Source organism: Micropterus dolomieu, linkage group LG20 (genome assembly GCF_021292245.1).
Source record: "Micropterus dolomieu isolate WLL.071019.BEF.003 ecotype Adirondacks linkage group LG20, ASM2129224v1, whole genome shotgun sequence".
In the NCBI taxonomy this organism is placed as follows: domain Eukaryota; kingdom Metazoa; phylum Chordata; class Actinopteri; order Centrarchiformes; family Centrarchidae; genus Micropterus; species Micropterus dolomieu.
Window position 1 is genome coordinate 4,732,611 of NC_060169.1, and position 20,181 is coordinate 4,752,791.

Below are 20,181 nucleotides of genomic sequence, written 5' to 3' on the forward strand. Positions count from 1 at the left end.
GCAGCTATTCAACTTTTTTGTTTTTTTGACGTAAATGAGCGTCACAGGTCCACTAAAGTCACCTTTTACCCTTGTTTACCCAATAATACTGCGCACACACAGCTCCAGTTCACTGTTAAAAAAATAATTTATTGCAGCATGGAATTTTAATTTGAAATATTGATAAGTTTTCCTATCATCAATACATGTTTGCATCCACTTCAATCCAGCAACAAGACAAGTTAACATCTGACAACGTGACACCTGTCGGGTTTTTCTCAAAGCTAAGACAGTCTGATACACATTTACCTGACACACACACAATCACTTGTTTCTCTCCACAACAGTTATTGTTGACAAAACGAAATGTGTGTTTGCACAAAAAACATTTTTTTATACACTGAACATGAACAAATACTAGTTTGATTGAATACAGAACAGAGTTTTTAGGAATACAGTTCAGAAAATACTGAACAAACAAAACTGAAGTTGCATCAAGTAGTTTTGATTTTGCTGCACAGTGAATCTGAACCTTCACTGCTGTTAATGGACATTATTTATTTAATTAACTTATCTATTTAAGTCACCTCAGGGATGTTCCATAAGCAACATGCTCACAGTATTAAAGGAAAACTCCACCCCCAAAACACAGCCAGTAGTGAAGGACTGTGTTTGTTGCATTTCTGGTACAGTTTTGTTTGTGATTCTGAGTCAGTCTCCCAAAATAAGAAAAACAAGGGTTTCTTTCTAGATGTGCAATTTAGCACCAAAGTTCAATAATCATACAAGGAGAAATTAATTGTAGAAAATGTGTAGAAAAGGATTAATTACTTCACGCACATGTGCAGTGAAAAATGCACTGCAGGTAAAATGATGGTCCACACATATGATGTCAAAATACAACAAAACACATTTTGTGTAAAATCAGCCTTTTCTGCTCAACTACTTGGATTTGGAGATATGAGACCGACTCTGAAACCTAGAAAAACCTGATTACACCAGTGTCTGCACACTTTGAGCACAGAGTGCAATTAAGCTTTGACTCGAGGGATTGCATAAATGCATTCTGGGAAATGTAGGAAACCAATTACTGAAGTAGAGAATGCAGGTTAAGGATAATGTTACACATCAGGATTGTGTATGAAGTCACTTTCTCCCTCACTAATACCTCCGTTGTTCACATTCATTATACTGTAGGCAGTAAATTGAGATTCCTGACATTTTGGTGTGACGTTGCACGACTGTAAATGTTAGCAGTGTATATGATATCTCACGAACAACACTTTATTTCCTCTATTGTGGAATTTGTTTAGGTCACTATTTATGGGAAAAAAATGTCATATTCAGACACTCAAATAAAATGGCGGTGTGTAAATGCAGTGCACTGTTTGGTAATAGGGAGTGAGTTTGGACATTAAATTACAACACCGTTATCACAAAGTAGCTGCTGGAAAATGTGATAGATCATTCACTAATTATGTAAAACTATGTTGACGGTGGATTTTTCCTTTAACATCACTGCTCGGTTAGTCATGTGTTTCTACCGTGGGTCTCTACTGTGCGTCAGGTCAGCCTTTTGACATTCGGCTCGGTTCTGCTATCCAACTATCCTACGTACATTATTGATCCTGTCTGGACCTACTAAGTCATGTGCAGCGGTGCTGTTCGCTCTCCGCCTCGGCCCCCCAGCTCAGATGGAAACGGGGCAGATGAGGATGCGGTCCTCCAGCATGACGCTGAGGACGAGGAACACAAAGTACAGTACGAACATGGTGAGGCCCAACTTTCGGCTCATCTTCCAGCGACAGGCGGCGATGGAGATGATGACGAAGAGGAGCATGAGGAAGAGCAGCACGATGGCGCAGAACAGGCCGTTGGAGCTGACCGTTACCGGCTCACCGTTGTGCAACAGAGTGTAAATGAGCCACGGCACAGGCAGACTAAAAACCAGAGAGGACAGACGGGATTCTAGTCAAGTTTACAGTTCACATACGTTTTTTGCCGAGTACATCTGAGGAGAGTGAATAATGAATGTTGTACTTTACTTAAATAATTCAATTTTATGCAGCTTTATACTTCTCTTCCACTACATTTCAGAGAAAACTTTTTACTCCACTACATTTATCTGGCAGCTAGTTTTCAGATTAAGTGTAGTTAAGTGATATGATATCATAATCTCATAAAATACAACATTTAAATTGGTTTAAAAGCAGTATCTACTTGGTGAATGTTGATCTCTAAGCACAACTTCCATTACGTCCCATCATACATTTAGATCAAACCCTCTTCTGCCTGAATTAATTACTGTTGCTGATCGTATTTGTTCATCTGTTACTTTTGGTGTTCCTCACGGTTCGATTGGAGGTCCTGTAGCTTTTTACTTTCTAGATTCTCCTGCATAGTTACATAAATGCAAAAATGTATTTCTTTCCATTTTTATGCAGATTGATACTTCAACTGCTGGTTAAAGCTGCTGGCCTCTTCTTCACACTAAGTGAAGGATGTCACAGAACTTTCTGCAGCTAATGAAAAGCAAGATAGTCATTGTTTTTGAATCTCCAAACTGATATTACGCTCAAACTCTTGATGTCATATTTGACTGCGTTAAATTTTGATTTACATGTAAATAATGTGGTTCAGCGATGCTTTCTTCAACTGAGAAACAGTGTCTATCCAAACGTTGACGGCTAGTACAGAGAGGGTAATGCAGTCACTCACCCGACAGTGATATCAAAAATGTTACTGCCCACTGAGCTAGACACAGCCATGTCCCCCAGACCTTTCCGGGCCACAATCACACTGGTGATCAGGTCAGGGATGGATGTCCCAGCCGCAAGGATGGTCAGGCCCATGATTTCCTCTGAGATGCCCATAGTCTCACCCACCTGTAAACAAGAAACAATTAACACCGGTGTCGGTTTAACTGAGAGTCAGTAACACATCTGGCCATATCAGATGCGGGTTTTACAGTTTTTGCCTGGTTGGTCATCTTAGGCACCTACCGTACCAAAATCAGATCTGTGCGTCCACCAGCATAACATGTTTGCCCATTTCTTAAAATCCAGGAGCGGATTGGTGTTTATTTTGAATATTCATACATTTTTGAAAATCAAATGTCAGAGGTTGTCTGTTGATAGTCATGTTCGTTTATACCTTGTTTTTTTACGTTTCAAAACTTCCCCCCTCTGTTTTTTAGATTAAACGAGCATGATATAACGTGTCCAAAGAGGTGCTGGGGGCGGATTTTGTTAGTTTTGGACAGAGCCAGGTTAGTTGTTTCCCCATTTCCAGTCCTTTACTGTACAGAGAGTGATTTCAATCTGTTTGTTTCACTTTTGACAAGAAGGCAAAAGAAGTGAATTTCCCAAAATAGTCTAAAGTAATCCTCTAAAACCGTGGTTCAAAAACTTTTTAGGCAACGCACCCCCTTCTACATCGTGACTGGGTTGCTGCACCCACAAACCCCCTCTCTCTCTAGGTTTGCGCATATATACATACACGTATATTTATAGTTCACCTGCTTGCTGAATCGTGCAAAGGGAGGTATTTTCATGACAAAAAAAGACGTTTCAAAACTTCCCCCCTCTGTTTTTTTTTTTACAAATCCAACCCTGTTATAGCCTCATAAACAGGTGACATGGACAAAAAGAGGATCCATATGAGGATTTCTTAGTACAGCACAGGTGGCCAGAGAGAGGTGTGCGAGTAGCCATTTCCTGTGTGCTAACTATTAATAATAACGTTTTTAATTTGAAATTAAATTTACAAAGGAAAGTTTTCAATTTAAGTTTTTATTTCATGAAAAATTCCACAAAAAAATAATTGTTGTAGTCTTTACACTACTACACCACCATTGCATTTTTCCTGTCGGGCAGAGGCAGCTCACACACACACCCAGGGGTGCGTGCACCACACTTTGGGAATCGCTGCTCTAAAATAATTGCACATAAGCCTAGCTTTTTCATCCAACGGAAATATTTTCCATGCTCTGTAGAAAACTCTAGTGTCACGGTGGATGTAAACTCCCATAAACATGACTTGTGTAAAGTGTCAACCAACCTGATGAGCCCACCACACCATCAGGTAGGAGAAAACTCCGATCCACAGGATGGAGCCGATAAACGTCACAGCAAAATACCTCCTGGACGCCTGGGAAATACAAGAGAAGTTCTGGTGTTCAGAGAAGCTGCCACACGATATTATGAAACAGATTTGGATTCAGATGAATAAATGTTGCTCTTAAATGAAACGCAGATTTGTACGTGTGTTTTAATGTCCGTTTATGGTTTTAGGTTGCGCTCACATATTTCAGCAGCACTCACACAGCAGATGCCAAAACATGTCTGCCAATAAATGAGTGCAGGTGTCGGTTTTTCTTTCATGTGCTGGAGATCCGTTTGATAATCCGCATTTTTATTTCAGCAAAGTGTGAAATAGGTTCACAAGCTTCCGGAGGTTTATAACATGTCCTTGGGGTTAGCAATTAAACTGAGTCATCTAGACGCACGTGCATCTACTGTAACCTCTGAAACCTGTTTATGAGCTCGGAAAAACAGCTGTTTCAGCTTTGTGACGATGCATTTTCCAGCTGATCCAAGGCTGTTAATTTAACTGAAGTAGGAAGATTTCTGAGTACACTTCCTCTTATAACACCCCTAACCTCTAACATGCACTTCCTGTGCTGCTGCTGCTTCTTCCTCTTCTATCTCCTTCCAATTCTCTTGTATTGATTGCACTAATCGTTACCTCCTACTTGCTTTCCTAGGTATTTACTGATGCTCTTACTAGGATCTATTGTCACTTGTAGATCTCTTACTCTTACTGTATGGATGCTTGTATGTTGTTCTTTGGATAAAAGCGTCTGCCAAATGGGTAAATGTAAGATTTTCTCTTCAACATTAAATGTAACTCTTATTCTTATATTTCTATATCTTCTTCTATTCAATGTTTTATTTAATGTGTATTTTCTCATCTGTTGTGTTGTGTCGTATCTGGAGCTGCTGTAACAAGTGAATTTGCCCGGTGTGGGATCAATAAAATCTATCTGATCTCATCTTAGTTTATCACAAACATTCATCACCAGATGTGGAGAGTTTTTCTTTTTTAATAAATTTGCAAAAATTTCAACATTTCTGTTTTTTTCTGTCAAGATGGGGTGCTGTGTGTACATTACTGAGAAATAAAATGAACTTTTTTGATTTTTGGAAAATGGCCGCAGTGAAACAAAGAGTGAAAAATTTAAAGGGGTCTGAATACTTTCCGTACCCACTGTATGTGGTTTTCGCTGGACAAAAATAGTATGAACATTTTTAATCTGAAAAGTACCTTTGCTGTAAAAAGCACAATATTTGCCTATGAGATGTAGTGGAGTAGAGGTATAAAGTTGCATACAATGGAAATACTTTGAATTTGTAGTACTTTTACTTGAGCATAGGTAGTCGCATTTCACAACTGGTGTCCATGCAGGTGGTTCGGACTCACCACGTTGCGGACGTCAGGCAGCGTGAGCCACAACGGAAACACAATGGGCAGCAGGAACAGATATGTTGCCTGCTTGCGTCTGGTTTCAGGCCACTCTAAAGACAACGGTTCATTCTCTTCCTCTTCTTCCTCTTCCTCCTTTTTTCCATCATCATCATCATCCTCCTCCTCCTCTTCTTCGCTCTCACTGGAGTCACTGCTCTCCTCGTCACCACTCTCGTCCTCACCGCCGCCGTCCGAGCCCTCTGATCCCCCCGCTGCCGCCTGCAGGAGAGAGCACACGCGTGAAACAAGTGAGAGAGACGGTGCGAGTTTTTCAAACTTTATTCTGTCATGCTTGATTTTTTTTATTAGCAACCAATGAGAATACTGGGGAAACTAGTTAAACCTTTTATTCAGAGCTGCAACGATTAATTGATTAATCGTCAAATTAATTGCCAACTACTTTGTCAATCAATTAAGCGCTCTGAGCAATGTTTTTAAGGAAGAACATTCCAGCTTCTCCAATGTGAAAATTTTCTGGTTTCTTTCCTCCTCTGTGAAAGTAAACTAAATATCTGTGGGTTGCGGACAAAACAAGACATTTGAGGATGACATTTTTTTTTCAACTAACAACTAATCGATTAATCATTAGTAGCGGCCCTAATTTTATTAAAACACGATGTGCTTGTTTCTCTGGCTCTGTTGTACAAATGAAACATAACAGTTATAACTTTTTAGACACAAAAGGCAAAAGGCTGTCCTGCCACATGAACACTGAACTGGACAGGCTTCTAATATATTTTAGATTTAACCGATGTTTTTGCTCACCTGTTCTTTTCTATGTCGGTCTATCTTGTACTCAGATACTGAGATAAGCCTTTATTGATCCCAAGGGGGAAAATTCAGGTGTTACAGTAGCAAAAGGACAGCAATAACTATAAAATATTATAAAAAATATATATTATATATAGTATATTAAATAAAAACTGTTTATTACAATAGAAACCATGCAAGAGCTACTCAAAGTTTTGCACAGAAATACTGCAGTACTATCTCACACACAGTGGTTTGATTAGTAGCAGCAAAGTATAGCACATGTCAGAGTAATATGATACCATCTGCTGTAACAACAAACACCAGAATAATATATAATTAAGTAATGATACTTAGTGTTTGTCTGTATTTATATAGACATAATATAGTATTTAATGTAATTAAACAGTATAACATAATATATAGTTTCCAGAAGAATTCATTCAAGTCTAAGAGCAACTTTAAATCTGCCTTCATATCAATACCTCGTATTTCTCACTTGTCAAGTTGTTATAAAAGGAGCGTTTAAGTGCTTCAAACACAGAGTACGTCAGGAGGAATGAGACGCTGTTGGGTCCTTATCTCAGGTAATGTTACTTTGACGTGGTTGCTTATGTTTTGCGATACAATACAGGGAAAATAAAAGCATGTGTAGTTAGTAATAACATGTAAGTTAAAGGTCATTTAAGCACAAGAAAGACTAGACTTCCAAACAAGAGGATCAAAATAATTTCCCACGTCTAAATTTAAACACATCTTTGAGAATAACAGCTTCTGGTTTCAATAATTCTGTTCAGCAGGTTTAAATCATCTCTTCCTACCTTTGACTCATCTGGCTGGTCGGTCTCCTTCTCACTCTTCTCTTCTGTCTTTTGAGGCTGGGAGGTGGACGGCTCTGCTGCTGCAGCGCCCCCTGGTGCAACGGCAGCAGAGGCAGCAGCTGCCTGCTCAGCGTTTGGCTTTTGTATCTCAGATTCTGGAGAAAGAGAAAGAACACACAGCAGATAGACTGTATATGGAGGACTCTGACATCAAAATTAAGTCTGGTTAACACTTGTCTTCACTTTAAACCAGTCAGTGTACATAATCCTGTTAATGACCGCTCACCCACATTTTATAATCTCACACGTCTCTTTTTAAAAACAGGAAGTGCTGTTTTTTTTTCACACTTTGATACAAAACAAATCATATGTTTAACGTTAAGCTGAAAAGTGATTGGTCGTGTGGGATGTGTGAAGTGCCAGTGGGAGTGATTGGAGTGTTTAGAGATAAACAAGCTCTGCTAATGAAGGAAAAGGGATTCACACGCACACACAGTCCCATCTGCATGTTAATCCTTGTGCTGACTGATTGGGGCTCGTTGAGGCCTCTCCAGCCTCCCTGCAGACCCACTTTGCTCTGCACCTTAGACTCTGAAGCACCTCATTACTGCACACTGTGACGCACAAACACCCCGACTGAGAGGCTCCGCTGATTGTGGAGAACAACCTCCTTCAACCCCCAAACCATCTCTGATAATCGATACACAAGCCAACCATTTATGGTTGCTCTCCAGCTCAGAAACTTACAATATAATTGAAAAATACCACCAAACGTTCACTTTTTGTCACTTTATGAAGACTGTGCAGAACCCTGTTTGCATCTTCATCTGAACTATAAATAATATTGCAATACTTTTAGGCTATATCGCTATATAAAACACATATCTCGATATTCATATTTTCTCTAAAATAATGGCGTACATTATCAAATAGAGCAAACATGATGACCTTATAGAATATGATGCATTGCTGTGGATTAAACTACCCAGCAGCATTTAAAATCAGCTCAACCTTAAACATCTACAGCAGTAAAATGCAACATACACATAAATGCAGCGATAATATTAATCCAGAAACATCAGATATAAAAGTAAAACACTGACAGGGATCGTTTTACTGCACAATTAGTACATTTTGCTGTAACACACACATACTTTTACCTTAGTAAGGTTTATAATGCAGAACCTTTAGTTGAGTATTTTTAAAGTACGGTTAGTATTAGTACTTTTGCTTAAGTAATGGACCTGAATACTTCTTCCACCTCTGGTTAGCACACCAACAGCCTAACTGCACCTGTGTGCTACCTGTCGAACGTTTAAGGAAGGTGACTTTGTGTGTAACCCGGTGTGAGAGTCCAGCGGGTTGGTTGTGAAAGTGAGTCTTTTCGGTACTTTAGTAAACATTCAAGTATGCAGATAAACTCGGGCTGCAATATAATAGTTAGTGAAAGGTTGTGTGTTGTATTTGCTGCCACAGAAAATAAATAAAAAGTTCCTGTTTATGTAACGTTACTACGGTGCCTTCTACTCTTCACAGCACAGACAGGTGAAAACCTAGCTAGTTAGCAGCTACAAGTCAGGCTAAAGTAAATTAAAATAGCCTAAAACTGAAGGTATCCTAAAAAGGTTTCTAAATATCCTTAAAATGGCCAGAAATCCTCTTTAAACATAATTAGAAACCTGCTTATTAGCCTTTTTTATATGAGAAAATCACCATACACAAATACTGGAGGCAGGGAGAATTGCTAGCTTAGTCTAAAAATAAGCTTTCAACAACTCCTAAAAAAAGGTACTTTATCTTGTTTAATAAACAAAGGGAAATTTAAAGTAGACATGGGGGTTTTCGGGGAGGTTACATGGTTGAAACCAACTTTTATTGTGTAAAATATAGGCATATTAAACTACATGCTAAAAGATGCTAATGTTAGCCTTGAGGTTAGGCTACAATGGTTTTCAGCTGAAAAGAAAAGTGGTTTGGGGCTTTAAATCTTAAAGAGTAATCAAACAATTTAGCTGTCTGGCTGTTAACAAGTACAGTTTCGTATGGAGAATTCCACCAACAGTATAAATGTTGTCAGTAACGCTGAAAACAACTCTAAATGCTGTTTTTTAAGATAGGAGTAGGACGTGGAATTTGACATGCTGCTGCAAAGAAAATGGCTGCCGTACAGAATAAACCATTTTTATTCAGTTAACATCGTTGAGCTTTTCCTTTGCAGCCACATTAAAACATTAAATATTTTGTTCCGTGAGTGGTAAGCATTAAGAATAGCAAATTTGAGTTTTTATTCCACACAAAGATCTACAGTATCTGACTGTTTATTAAACAAGATAAAGTATCTTCACAACATAAAACTCACCTTCAGAGTGGCGGTGATCTGACTGTTTGTCTGCGACCGGGACGTTCAGAGGCTTTACTTTGTTCTTTGCTGCAATGAAGAGAATCATTGCTCAAACAACCTGAGTCCGTGTTATATAAATCGAGATAAACCTCGTCCGTGAGAAATTTTGTGCAACCAAGTCAACAAGCCTTTGACCTTATACTTACACACTGACCCTTTTTTCAGAAGACTGGCATAGAAGAGCACTCCTCCATAAAACAATACACTATGCTCAAATCAAATTCATAACCCACACCTGTGTTAAAATGTAAAATCTACAACCCTCCAGATTCTTGTGATCAGTTGAAATTGCCGACTAAATGTTGGTGCATAGCAGTGAGAAAGTGCAGGAGCTCTATGTGCCAGCGTACATCGCCTAATATCCTTGATCCTTTAATATTTCTATGGGTGTATTCATAACCGCCTACAAAATACTACCGGCGGCCGATTTCACAGCAGTATACAGTATGAAATGGTTACATCATTTTATCTTATAGTAGCCTATGCTAGGCCAGGCTTAGCCGGCTTACGGTTTTGGCAAAAGTGGATGTAAACAATATGAGAAATACAAATGTAAGTACTTTTTACTTTTATTTTTTATTTAATCTTGCGTAAGGATCTGTAATGAATGTAACGTCGTAGCTAGCTGCAGTTGTCCTACTACCCATAGCCACAACGCTTATTCAGCCTGCTAAGCTAACGTTTGATATCACAAAGACAGCAATGTTAGCTTAGCAAGCGGACAACAAAACATAACTTAAATCTAATGCTGAGTTATAGTTTTTGTTATCAGGGACAGAGCAATTGTGTTCTTTCCACTTTGAACGTTCTAGCACTTTGCATTATGGGTCACAGTGCACAATGTTGAGTGGTCCGATGCATACTGGGGATTTGTTCTGAGACGGTACGAAATCCGGGAAATTTTGGCATGCTGCAGACTTTGCATATTACATACTGCATTTAGGCCAAAACAGAACGTACTGCTAGTATAGTAGGCGGTTCTGAATACATGTCTGGACTCTCAAATTAGCACCATAATTAAAGTATCCTGATCTTTATAAACTATAACCCTTAAACAGCTTTGTGTCAAAAGTTTAGTTTATGTTGTTTTTTGCTTTTCCAAAAATGCACATGGAAGGAAAATGGAAGATCTTATTCATAAGTTCCTCCTAAACAGACAAACTTAACACATTCATTTTCAATAAGAATGTACTTGTAAATCCTTCGAGACTCATTTTGAAGCCTTGTCAACAACCACATCCTCGTGGAAGCTTTTTACCAGAGCTGAAGAGGCGAAGATGCACAAACTGAGAATCCTTGAAACCCTTATTTTTCTACACAGGCAGTGTGTGGAAAAGGTCAGTGATGCTCACAATAACACAGAAACAACTAGATGCAAACACACTAACATGCAACCATCCAATATAGACAAAACAACCAACTAAAATCAGTTGCAGAAACATTTCTGGGACAGAAGCAGGCCGGACTGAACACAACAACAGACACGACACCAAAACATCTTACCTTTTCTCTGCACTGATCTCTCCCCTCTGACATCACCATTAAAGGATGTCTCTGATTGGCAGAAACACACATCAGACTAAATCCCAAACACTATCAGCCTCCTCCAGTTAGGTGACACTTCAAATCACATGCAACTAGATACAAATATATTAAATGAGAACTTCCTTTCTGAATCCTATTCTTGAAGCGCTATTCAATGTCAGACGAAGAAACTGGAAAGTCAAAGAAATTCACTTCAACTTTCCAAATTGTAATCAAAATACTACAATCACAACAAGACACACGACAGGAAACAACAGCGAGGCGACATCTTGTTGCCGCTCTTACCTCTTCTGGCTTTCCTCTGGCCGGGGTTTTTCAGGGCCCCTCTAAGGGTTGCCTCTAGGATGGAAACCCACAGCAACAATTTTAACTTCTGGGTGATCTGAAATTCATTTGTTTTCTATATTTATGCATCAGTGTTTTCATAAAAATCAACTTGTGTCCACTCGAACTGATAGAAATCATCTGTCTTCCAAATGGTTTATCTGTTGTATTTGCATCACTAATGTTTCCACTTTCATTCATCCCTTCTCATCCAATTTCAACTTCAGTTAGAGACTTCCTACACAGCCTTTCAACAACACTTGAGAATACACCTGGACCGAGTTGTTTCACCATCAAAACAATTTTTTTAACTACAGATGAAAAGCGGTGACTCCGAGAAGAAATTCCTTCATGTTTTAAGTAACAGACGCAAATTAAATTTTCTGCTGTCTGTGACTTTGTTTAACCAGTTAAAAGCAAACCTAGAAATGCATCACCAACAGCTGTTCTTTAATAGTGTTGTTTAGTATTTTAGGAAGAGCATATTTTTAATTCCAAAAATGAAGAAGGAGCTTTAAGAAGTGTACAAAATGGTTCCTGTAGTTCTCTGTAACTAAACTGTCAAAGCTCAGTTGTCGCACACACAATCTGAACAATGTGCTTTCTGACCACTTTCTAATAAGTCACTCTTTTATAGGGTTTATACGTTGTATTGCAATGTAATAATAACTTAATAAAGGTCAAGTTAATAAATTTACTAATACTTTACACATCAAAGTGTCTCACTGACTACAGTAATGAGCCAACTGCAAAAGATAGTAAGTCATTTATAACTATAGATAGTTAACTTGTTAATAAAGGGTACAGTTGCAGACTTAAGTTGTTAGTAAATGAGTTCTGGTCCTGATGCCATTCTGGTTAAACAGCTCAGTGGAGGCCCCGTGAAGAGCATCAAAGTCAAGCTGGAGAAGGATAAACACCAGCCACAACCTGGCAACCCAAACGTTGTCCTTTTAAAGGCTTATAACTGATTTATAAAGCATTATTAAATGATGTAGTAACCATTATTAAATTCATTCATTGTTAATTAATATTATAGTAATATTTAGGTAGTACTGGGTACTCGACGCTGTGGCTTTGTCCTGATATAGAGAAAGAAAACTGAAAACCAAAACTGACTGGCTTCTCCTCTCCTGTCAGTCTAAACACTGGGCCACACAAATCCACTGCAGCACACTGCTTCATAACCTGTAGCCAGTGGTAACAGTAAAAGTACATTCACTCAAGTACTGTACTGTATAAATGTGAGATAGATGCCACTTTCTACTTCTGCTCCACCACATACTGGAAATACTGTACCTTTTATTCCACTGCAGTTATCTGACAGCTTTAGTTACTTTACAAATTAAGACTTTAGCAAACATAAGCATAAGAAGAACTTATAAAATATGAAGATTCTTAGAATTTCTACAAGTAACAAGTGAGATTTTATGAATTTATTTAACTGAGCAGAAAACTGGTACAATTATCAGGAAGCTAAATCTCCTCAGGTCCATGTTTAAGATGCTGACGGTTCACAGTAATGATATACAATACAGCTGCACAGAGATCCATAGAGATAAAGAGCTTGGTCTGCTAGCACGCTGGCTCTTATCCAGCTTTTATTAGCCTGTATTGAAAAGCTGATTAAGGCTCAGCGGTGGCCGAGTGCTGTGGGGAGTGTGAGGAACAACGGCCTGGTGAGTTTGAGGACGGGCTGAAGGTCGCCGAGGTTCATCACGCAACCCTGACTTACAGGACGCGATAGAGCTGAGTCACTGGAATATTTAGTCGATTAGTTGATTGAAAGACATTAAATCAATTAATCGTCATTATTCAAAACTCACTAGCTCGAGCATCTCAGATGCGAGGTTTTACTGCTTTTTATGACAGCAAACGCCGACAAATATAAAACAGATTAGAAGTTTTTCTTGCCTCCTTATTCTTAACTCAATCCACATGAATTTTCAGGAAATTTATCATTAAATTTTTTTTACTTTTTATGTGTGTGACAACTTGATGGAAAAACCTTTACGGATCGAATGTTTAAAACAGTGGTTTATGTCCTCGTTTTAAATTTCACAGGGTTTTATCTTAGAAACACGTCAACCAGCAGGCTGCAGATTTGAATATTTGTTGGTTTTGGTTGTTACCTTCTCCCAGAGGGTCCAGTGTGTGGATCATCAGCTGGAAGATGGTGCTCCTCAGCGAGGTGTTGTGGAGGGAGGCCGAGCTGCCGCCTCGCTGCAGGACGGGACGCACCTACAGGCCAGTAGACACGTAATCACAAAACAAACTGCAGCAATAACTTTCAGGCAAAGTAAAGTTGAACAAAGGTAAAAATTGTATTATTTATCATGGTTAATAGCTAATTTCCAGCTAATACTTTACCATTTGCAATCTTCTAGTCTTAATTATAATGGCGACACTTTGAATTATTCCACATGTTGAAGGGGAATGAAGGTTTGCACCACACACTATATTTAAAGATAGATGACGTGTCTTCCCTTCCTCAGCACAATTGTGAGTCGAGCTCACCTGTGAATAACTGATTTATACCAAACTTATAAGAAAAACGAACACTTGAACACACCTAAAATGACAGAAACCATCTTTGGGAAACATTTATTTGATATGTACTTTGTTTTAGTGTGGCCCGTGCCTCATCTGCTAACATGGAGGGTGTGGGGTTCATGACATATACTGTAGCATCATGTCGTCCATCTTTATATACAGTCTATGGGCTGTAGTAAGAGAGATACTCTGCGTTTGGAGGTTGTGTCACTCCAACCCAACAATAATAAAATGTGGTTTTTCATACCCTGAGTCTTGCTCTGTCCTCTTGTAGATCTGATGGTGATTTGATGCGTTGAGGGCTGCTCGGGAGAGGTTCAGGTTCTCGTTTGGATTTTTCTTCAGCTTTTGGTGCAGCAGAGGGAGCTGCAGGGGGAGCAGCAGGAGGAGCAGCAGCAGAAGGAGGAGGTGCTGGTGGAGCCTCACTCTCCTGTAAAGTCAATGACAACTTATTCGGTTAGCAGCACGTCACTAATTCAGTTTATATGCATGTATCCACGGGCATGTGAGTGGTTTATTTGTTCCATTGTGAAGCTGTGGAAAGGAATTGGCTTCACACATTGAGTGACATACTGTTGTGGATTGCACACGTCAGGTTTTCATTTCCAAAAGTCAAACATGTTTGATTTATCTGGTTTGAAGTTGAGTCTAAACCAAGATCAACTCTGCAGACTATCAAGGAAGTAGTAGCTGGGTGGGGTGGGGGTCCACATGACTGGACAAAGGTCTCTACAGTAATCCAATCTAGTTAACACTGTAGTATAAATCAGTTTCTCGCAATCAGCAAAAGAACACATCATGAAGCTTAAGCCTTAAAGTGGATCGTGCTTTATTACCTCATCCTGACACCATTTCTTCTGCTGATTCTGTGCTTACATGGTGCATATTGCTAAATTAAGTGATTTGATAAAATTACCACAGAGCAAACCTGGGCTTGTGCAATATCCTGGCATAGTTAGACTACACACATTGCATAGAGGGGGACACAGGAGCTCAATTTTGCCCCCAGCAGGTTAATCCGGCCGTGTCTGTAAGAAGATCTGGGTCTCACTCAGTCCCTTGCCTTTAGACTTGGTCTGTTGTTGATTTTCCGGTTGGTTCAAATCACTTGTTGAAATGTAAAACACACTCACAGGTGTTATGTGCACACAGGCACAAACATTGAGTCTCATGCAAGTGCATTTTCACGTTTTTATTCTTCACCTCTTTAAATTTTTTCTGTGAGGTTTGTTGATGTGAGTTTTCCAAGTAGGATTCATCAATCCCTTTCAACTGCACAAACCTGGTGATCATCTGTTTATGAGTTTGCACACGTTTGTGAGATTTGATCGTTAGCATAACCCATGCATGATATGCTACATAAGGAAAGCTGCTCCGCTCTGTTTGTGGGCAAATAAAAAATGTAAACAGATGAATATCATGCCAAATACAGAAGGAACGGTTTGACATTAGATGCTAAAATAAATCAGTCCATGACTAAAATGGGAGGCAATCTACTTGATGTGATCGTCACTGAGATACGTTACTTGTGATGTTGGTGTTATTACTGAGGATGTATGTTCCCTCTGGATATCGACTTGCATAAGGACACTGAGGGAAATGCTGGATTGATACACTGAACAAAATTATAAACGCTAAACACTTTTGTTTTTGTCCCCATTCATCATGAGCTGAACTCAAAGATCTAAGCCTTTCTCTATGTACAAAAAAAGGCCTGTTTCTCTCAAATATTGTTCACAAATCTGTCAAAATCTGTGTTAGTGAGCACTTCTCCTTTGCTGATATAATCCATCCACCTCACAGGTGTGGCATATCAAGATGCTGATCAGACAGCATGGGTATTGCACAGGTGTGCCTTAGGCTGGCCACAATAAAAGGCCTTAGGCTGGCCACAATAAAAGGCCTTAGGCTGGCCACAATAAAAGGCCTCTCCAAAATCTACAGTTCCATCACACAGCAAAATGACACAGATGTTGCAAGTTTTGAGGGAGCGTGCAGTTGGCATGCTGACTGCAGGAATGTCCACCTGAGCTGTTGCCCGTGAATTGAATTTTCATTTTTCTACCATAAGCCGTCTCAAAAGGCATTTCAGAGAATTGGTACTACATCCAACCAGCTTCACAACAGCATACCACGTGTAACCACACCAGCCCAGGACCTCCACATCTTCACCTCCAAGATCGTCTGAGACCAGCCACCCGGACAACAGCTGCTGCAACAATCGGTTTACATAACCAAAGACTTTCTGCACAAACTGTCAGGAAACGTCTCAGGGAAGCTCATCTGCGTGCTCGTCATCCTCATCGGGGTCTCGACCTGACTGCACCTTCACACAGCCGTTGAAGAGGAGTCGACCAACATTCCACAGACCACAATCAACAACCTGATCAACTCTATGCGAAGAGATGTGTTGCACTTCGTGAGGCAAATGGTGGTAACACCAGATACTGACTGGTTTCTGGAGCCCTGAACTCCAACAATACAGAGAAACATTTTCGAGAGGCCTTTTATTGTGGCCAGCCTAAGGCACACCTGTGCAATACCCATGCTGTCTGATCAGCACCTTGAGATGCCACGCCTGTGAGGTGGATGGATTATCTCGGCAAAGGAGAAGTGCTCACTAACACAGATTTTGACAGATTTTTGAACAATATTTGACAGAAATAGGGCTTTTTTTGTACATAGAGAAAGTCTTAGATCTTTGAGTTCAGCTCATGATGAATGGGGACAAAAACAAAAGTGTTGCGTTTCTAATTTTGTTCAGTGTAAATAAACATTACACTGACAGGATATTAATTTTGTATTAGGTTTTTAAAAAGATTATTATTGTGTAATTATTATTAAGACAAACAAGTCTTTTCCCCCTATGGAGAGAGGCAGACACAGAGTCTGTACATGACTTGTGCGACAGGTGAGTATATTATTCAACAGGTATCCACAGATTTTCTCTGAATTCATTACAGAGAGAATAAGAATAACTTACTAATTTGAATAAAAACACATATATTGGATTTCCTGGAGGAGGATATTTTGAATTCCAGTAACTCTGGACACATTAATGTGGCAGCATGCCTCATTATGCTCCGTACTTGTATAGCGCCTTTCTAGTCTTTTCGACCACTCAAAGCGCTACAGTCATTACAGTCAGTGTTATGACTGAAGGACCACATACTGACTGCAGACGTGCTTTAGGCTAATTGGAGAATGTACTGGTCATACTTGAAATACTAAAACACAGTTTTGCATGTTAATTACAGGCTCAGACATTTGCTGCTCTCTGTCAGCGGCAGGAAGCCGTTTAGTCTGCAGCCGTTCTGCAGATAAATAAGCCTAAAAATACATTTTTCCTTTGTTTTGATTTTTTAAAAATCTAAATGAAATGACAGCTCTACATTCTGGTGTCATCCACATCACTGTGACACGCTGTCTGTAACACCTGGAGTGCTTTCTGTTCAGCATCATCAAAGGGTTTTACACAAATACAGGCTGTCACCTGCACAGACCCACAAATCACTGTCCCTCTTTCACTGTATCTGAAAAGGCAGCAGTCCTGACTGTGAGGAGATGAAACGATGGGAAACATACTGTGTAGCCTATCGATGGAAGTTGGTCTGTTTCTTTGTTTGTTTTTATTCTGGTGGGTGCACAACAACAAAACAGTATAAATGAACTGTCATTCAACAGTTAAGGTCATTTTAAAGGATAAGGCTGTGTTATTCAGTCTCTTTCCTCTTCCTAACATGTTGGTCAGTCTCCAAATATCTTCTGTAACCTTGTCCGTAGCACTAAACCGCTGATTCCTACTTAAGATGTAAGTAAGAAATAGGCTCCCACGTGTATGATTTAATTCATAAAAGGGCTAAAGTACTATCCTTAAAGAGCTGGTCACTCTAGTTTTTAGAAACTCAGGAGGAAATGGTGCATTTGTTGGGGACTATTTTCAGTGGCAGATTAATGCACATGTGGTGCTCTTTTTTTTGTATTTGGGGCAGAAGGACAGTGAATGTGGGACTGAGTCAAATTAAACTACAGTAAGTGTGTTCATGGTGATGAAGGAACATGTCACCCTGTGCAACAGCGTGGCTCATCACAATGTTTGTTAGTTGGATCAATTCATTGTTGGTTTTTCACAGGGTTTGAACACTACAGAAAATAACCAGCCATGATGCCATTTTGATGATTATTTAATCATCCATCCATCGTCAACCGCTTATCCTGCGTACAGGGTCACGGGGGGCTGGAGCCAATCCCAGCTGACATCGGGCGAAAGGCGGGGTGACCATCACAGTTTCCAAGTTTACACATTAAAATATCTTGTTTTGTACAATGTAAAACCCAAATATATTCAGTTTACTGTCATAGGTGACTAATATATAAATATTCACATTTAAAAACTGGAACTAGTGAATTTTTGGTATTTCAGTTTTAAAAAGGACTTAAACGATTAACACATTATGAAATGCGTTGCAGTTTATTTTTCTGCCGATTCACCAATTGATTAATCAACTAATCGCTTTGTCTGTAATTTGAACAACATTACACCACAGAGTCATCTCAGCTCTAGGCAACAGACACATCACTCTCTGATAAGAAAAAAAAAAAACAGTCTTGGTAAAATCAACACTATTATCATTTGATTTGATGATGCAAATCAGTGAAGAAGCCAAACTGTGGCTGTAATCAGTTATTTGGAGTTTCCTATGTTGAAGTTGATTGTGGAATAATAGAGCTGATATGAACCTGAGTTTGCTGTTTACATCTGGATTCAACAATGGAATTGATTTAAGTTTTTTCTTACAAGCTCAGTGTGAACACTAACAAGATATCCTGAGATAACTCTAGACCAGAACACGTCTTTAAGTTACTTTATGAGCCATCAACTGACCTTCTCCGGCTCCTCTGCGGTCCACACCTTGACGATACTCATGTGCTTGTTGAGCTGGCTCTTGACCCCCTGCTCGATCTGACTGTTGAACTTCATGAAGCTCACGTAGCTGATGTAGCCCATCAGCAGCAACAGGCTCTCCCACCACAGGATCATGTTGTCCAGGAAGAAGACGATGAGCATGACGAGGTCCAGGATGTAGAAGGTTACGTCTCTGAATAGCGGCCACCAGGTCAGGTGCAGCATCTCCCGGGAGAAGATGGCGCACATGCCGATCACAAACAGGATGTTGAAGACGGCTGAGCCCACAATGGTGCCGATGCCCACGTTGCTGTGGGAGATAAAGACACCGATCAGGGAGGTGAAGAGCTCGGGGGCAGAGCCTCCGGCAGCCATGAAGGTGGCCCCGGCCACATCGTCGGAGATCTCCAGCTTGTTGGTGATGACCTCCAGCCCAGGAACAAAGAACTCATCGCAGACAATGGCCAGGGCGACAAACATGTAGATCATGCCTGTGACGTGCAGGACCACCCAGCCTTGCCGTCGCTGCTCCACTGAGAAGATGTCTTCTGGATAATCCCCTTTCCTGTGAGGGGGCTGGAGTGGGGGACCAGGGGCAGCTGTTGTGGTTGGTGGCGGTGGAGTTGGAGGAGGTTTGGGAGGATGAGGATCTACGTAGATGCACTGTTCGATATCTGTACTGTTGACGATTATCACCAAAGGAGGTTTGGTGGCCCCAGTTGAGACAACCTCCTCCGCTGTCTCATTGGATGCCATCACCTCCCTAATGTTGACCTCCACGACATCATCATCACCCCTCTCTGCTCCGAGTGTGTCATCCGTCTGGGCGGAGGCTCGCGGCTGTGACAGCCTGGCCTTCAGAGTCAGCGTGTAGACGAAACACAGCAGCACACCTGAGATGAAGAAGAGGACGCGACTGCGCCTGAGTCTCCTCCTCGGAGGCGAGTGCACGTTCATTGCCCTCGTGGTCTCGAATCCAAACAGGAAGTTATGTCAGATGCATTGCTATTCCTTGATTGTTCCGGCACCGTTATGTGGCGAGAAGACGCCGCTGACAAGGAAGAGACACACGCACGTACACACAGTGTGTTTCATCTTTTACAGCGGGCAGCTTCAACCTGTGGAAGGACTGAAAACAGAAAACACACAGCTGAAAATCACATCATCATGAACATGTATTTTTAATGTCCTCACTGCTTGCATAGTTACAGAGGCAGATCTACTAAGAAGTGTGTGTTTGTTGGGGGAGATGGGGGATGCAGACAGCCACCTGTTACTATGGATACATAATCACGCAGGCTTTGGCTTCTCACAAAACCGGAGTCCATTAAAGACACTTTAAACATGTCGGTAAGAAAAAGCATTGGTCTTGCATC

The 20,181-nt window shown here is 40.3% G+C and overlaps 1 protein-coding gene across 2 annotated transcripts in view; it reads right to left on the reverse strand.

Annotated features, from left to right (window-relative positions):
• Nucleotides 1–108: 108 nt before the first annotated feature.
• LOC123959517 (sodium/potassium/calcium exchanger 1-like) overlaps nucleotides 109–20,181 on the reverse strand; it is a 22,521-nt gene continuing 2,448 nt past the window's right edge. Inside the window, exons 1-8 of one of the 2 annotated variants that reach the window (XM_046033617.1) lie at nucleotides 18,785–19,919; nucleotides 14,147–14,329; nucleotides 13,479–13,587; nucleotides 7,077–7,231; nucleotides 5,461–5,724; nucleotides 4,039–4,128; nucleotides 2,698–2,864; nucleotides 109–1,919 (exon numbers count right to left, since the gene is read on the reverse strand). In XM_046033617.1, coding sequence (XP_045889573.1) covers nucleotides 1,670–1,919; nucleotides 2,698–2,864; nucleotides 4,039–4,128; nucleotides 5,461–5,724; nucleotides 7,077–7,231; nucleotides 13,479–13,587; nucleotides 14,147–14,329; nucleotides 18,785–19,762 — 2,196 coding nt within the window. In that variant the 5' untranslated portion in view covers nucleotides 19,763–19,919 and the 3' untranslated portion in view covers nucleotides 109–1,669. Of the gene's footprint in view, nucleotides 1,920–2,697; nucleotides 2,865–4,038; nucleotides 4,129–5,460; nucleotides 5,725–7,076; nucleotides 7,232–13,478; nucleotides 13,588–14,146; nucleotides 14,330–18,784; nucleotides 19,920–20,181 lie in introns of those variants that run through there. The other variant, XM_046033618.1, reaches the window with a different exon arrangement.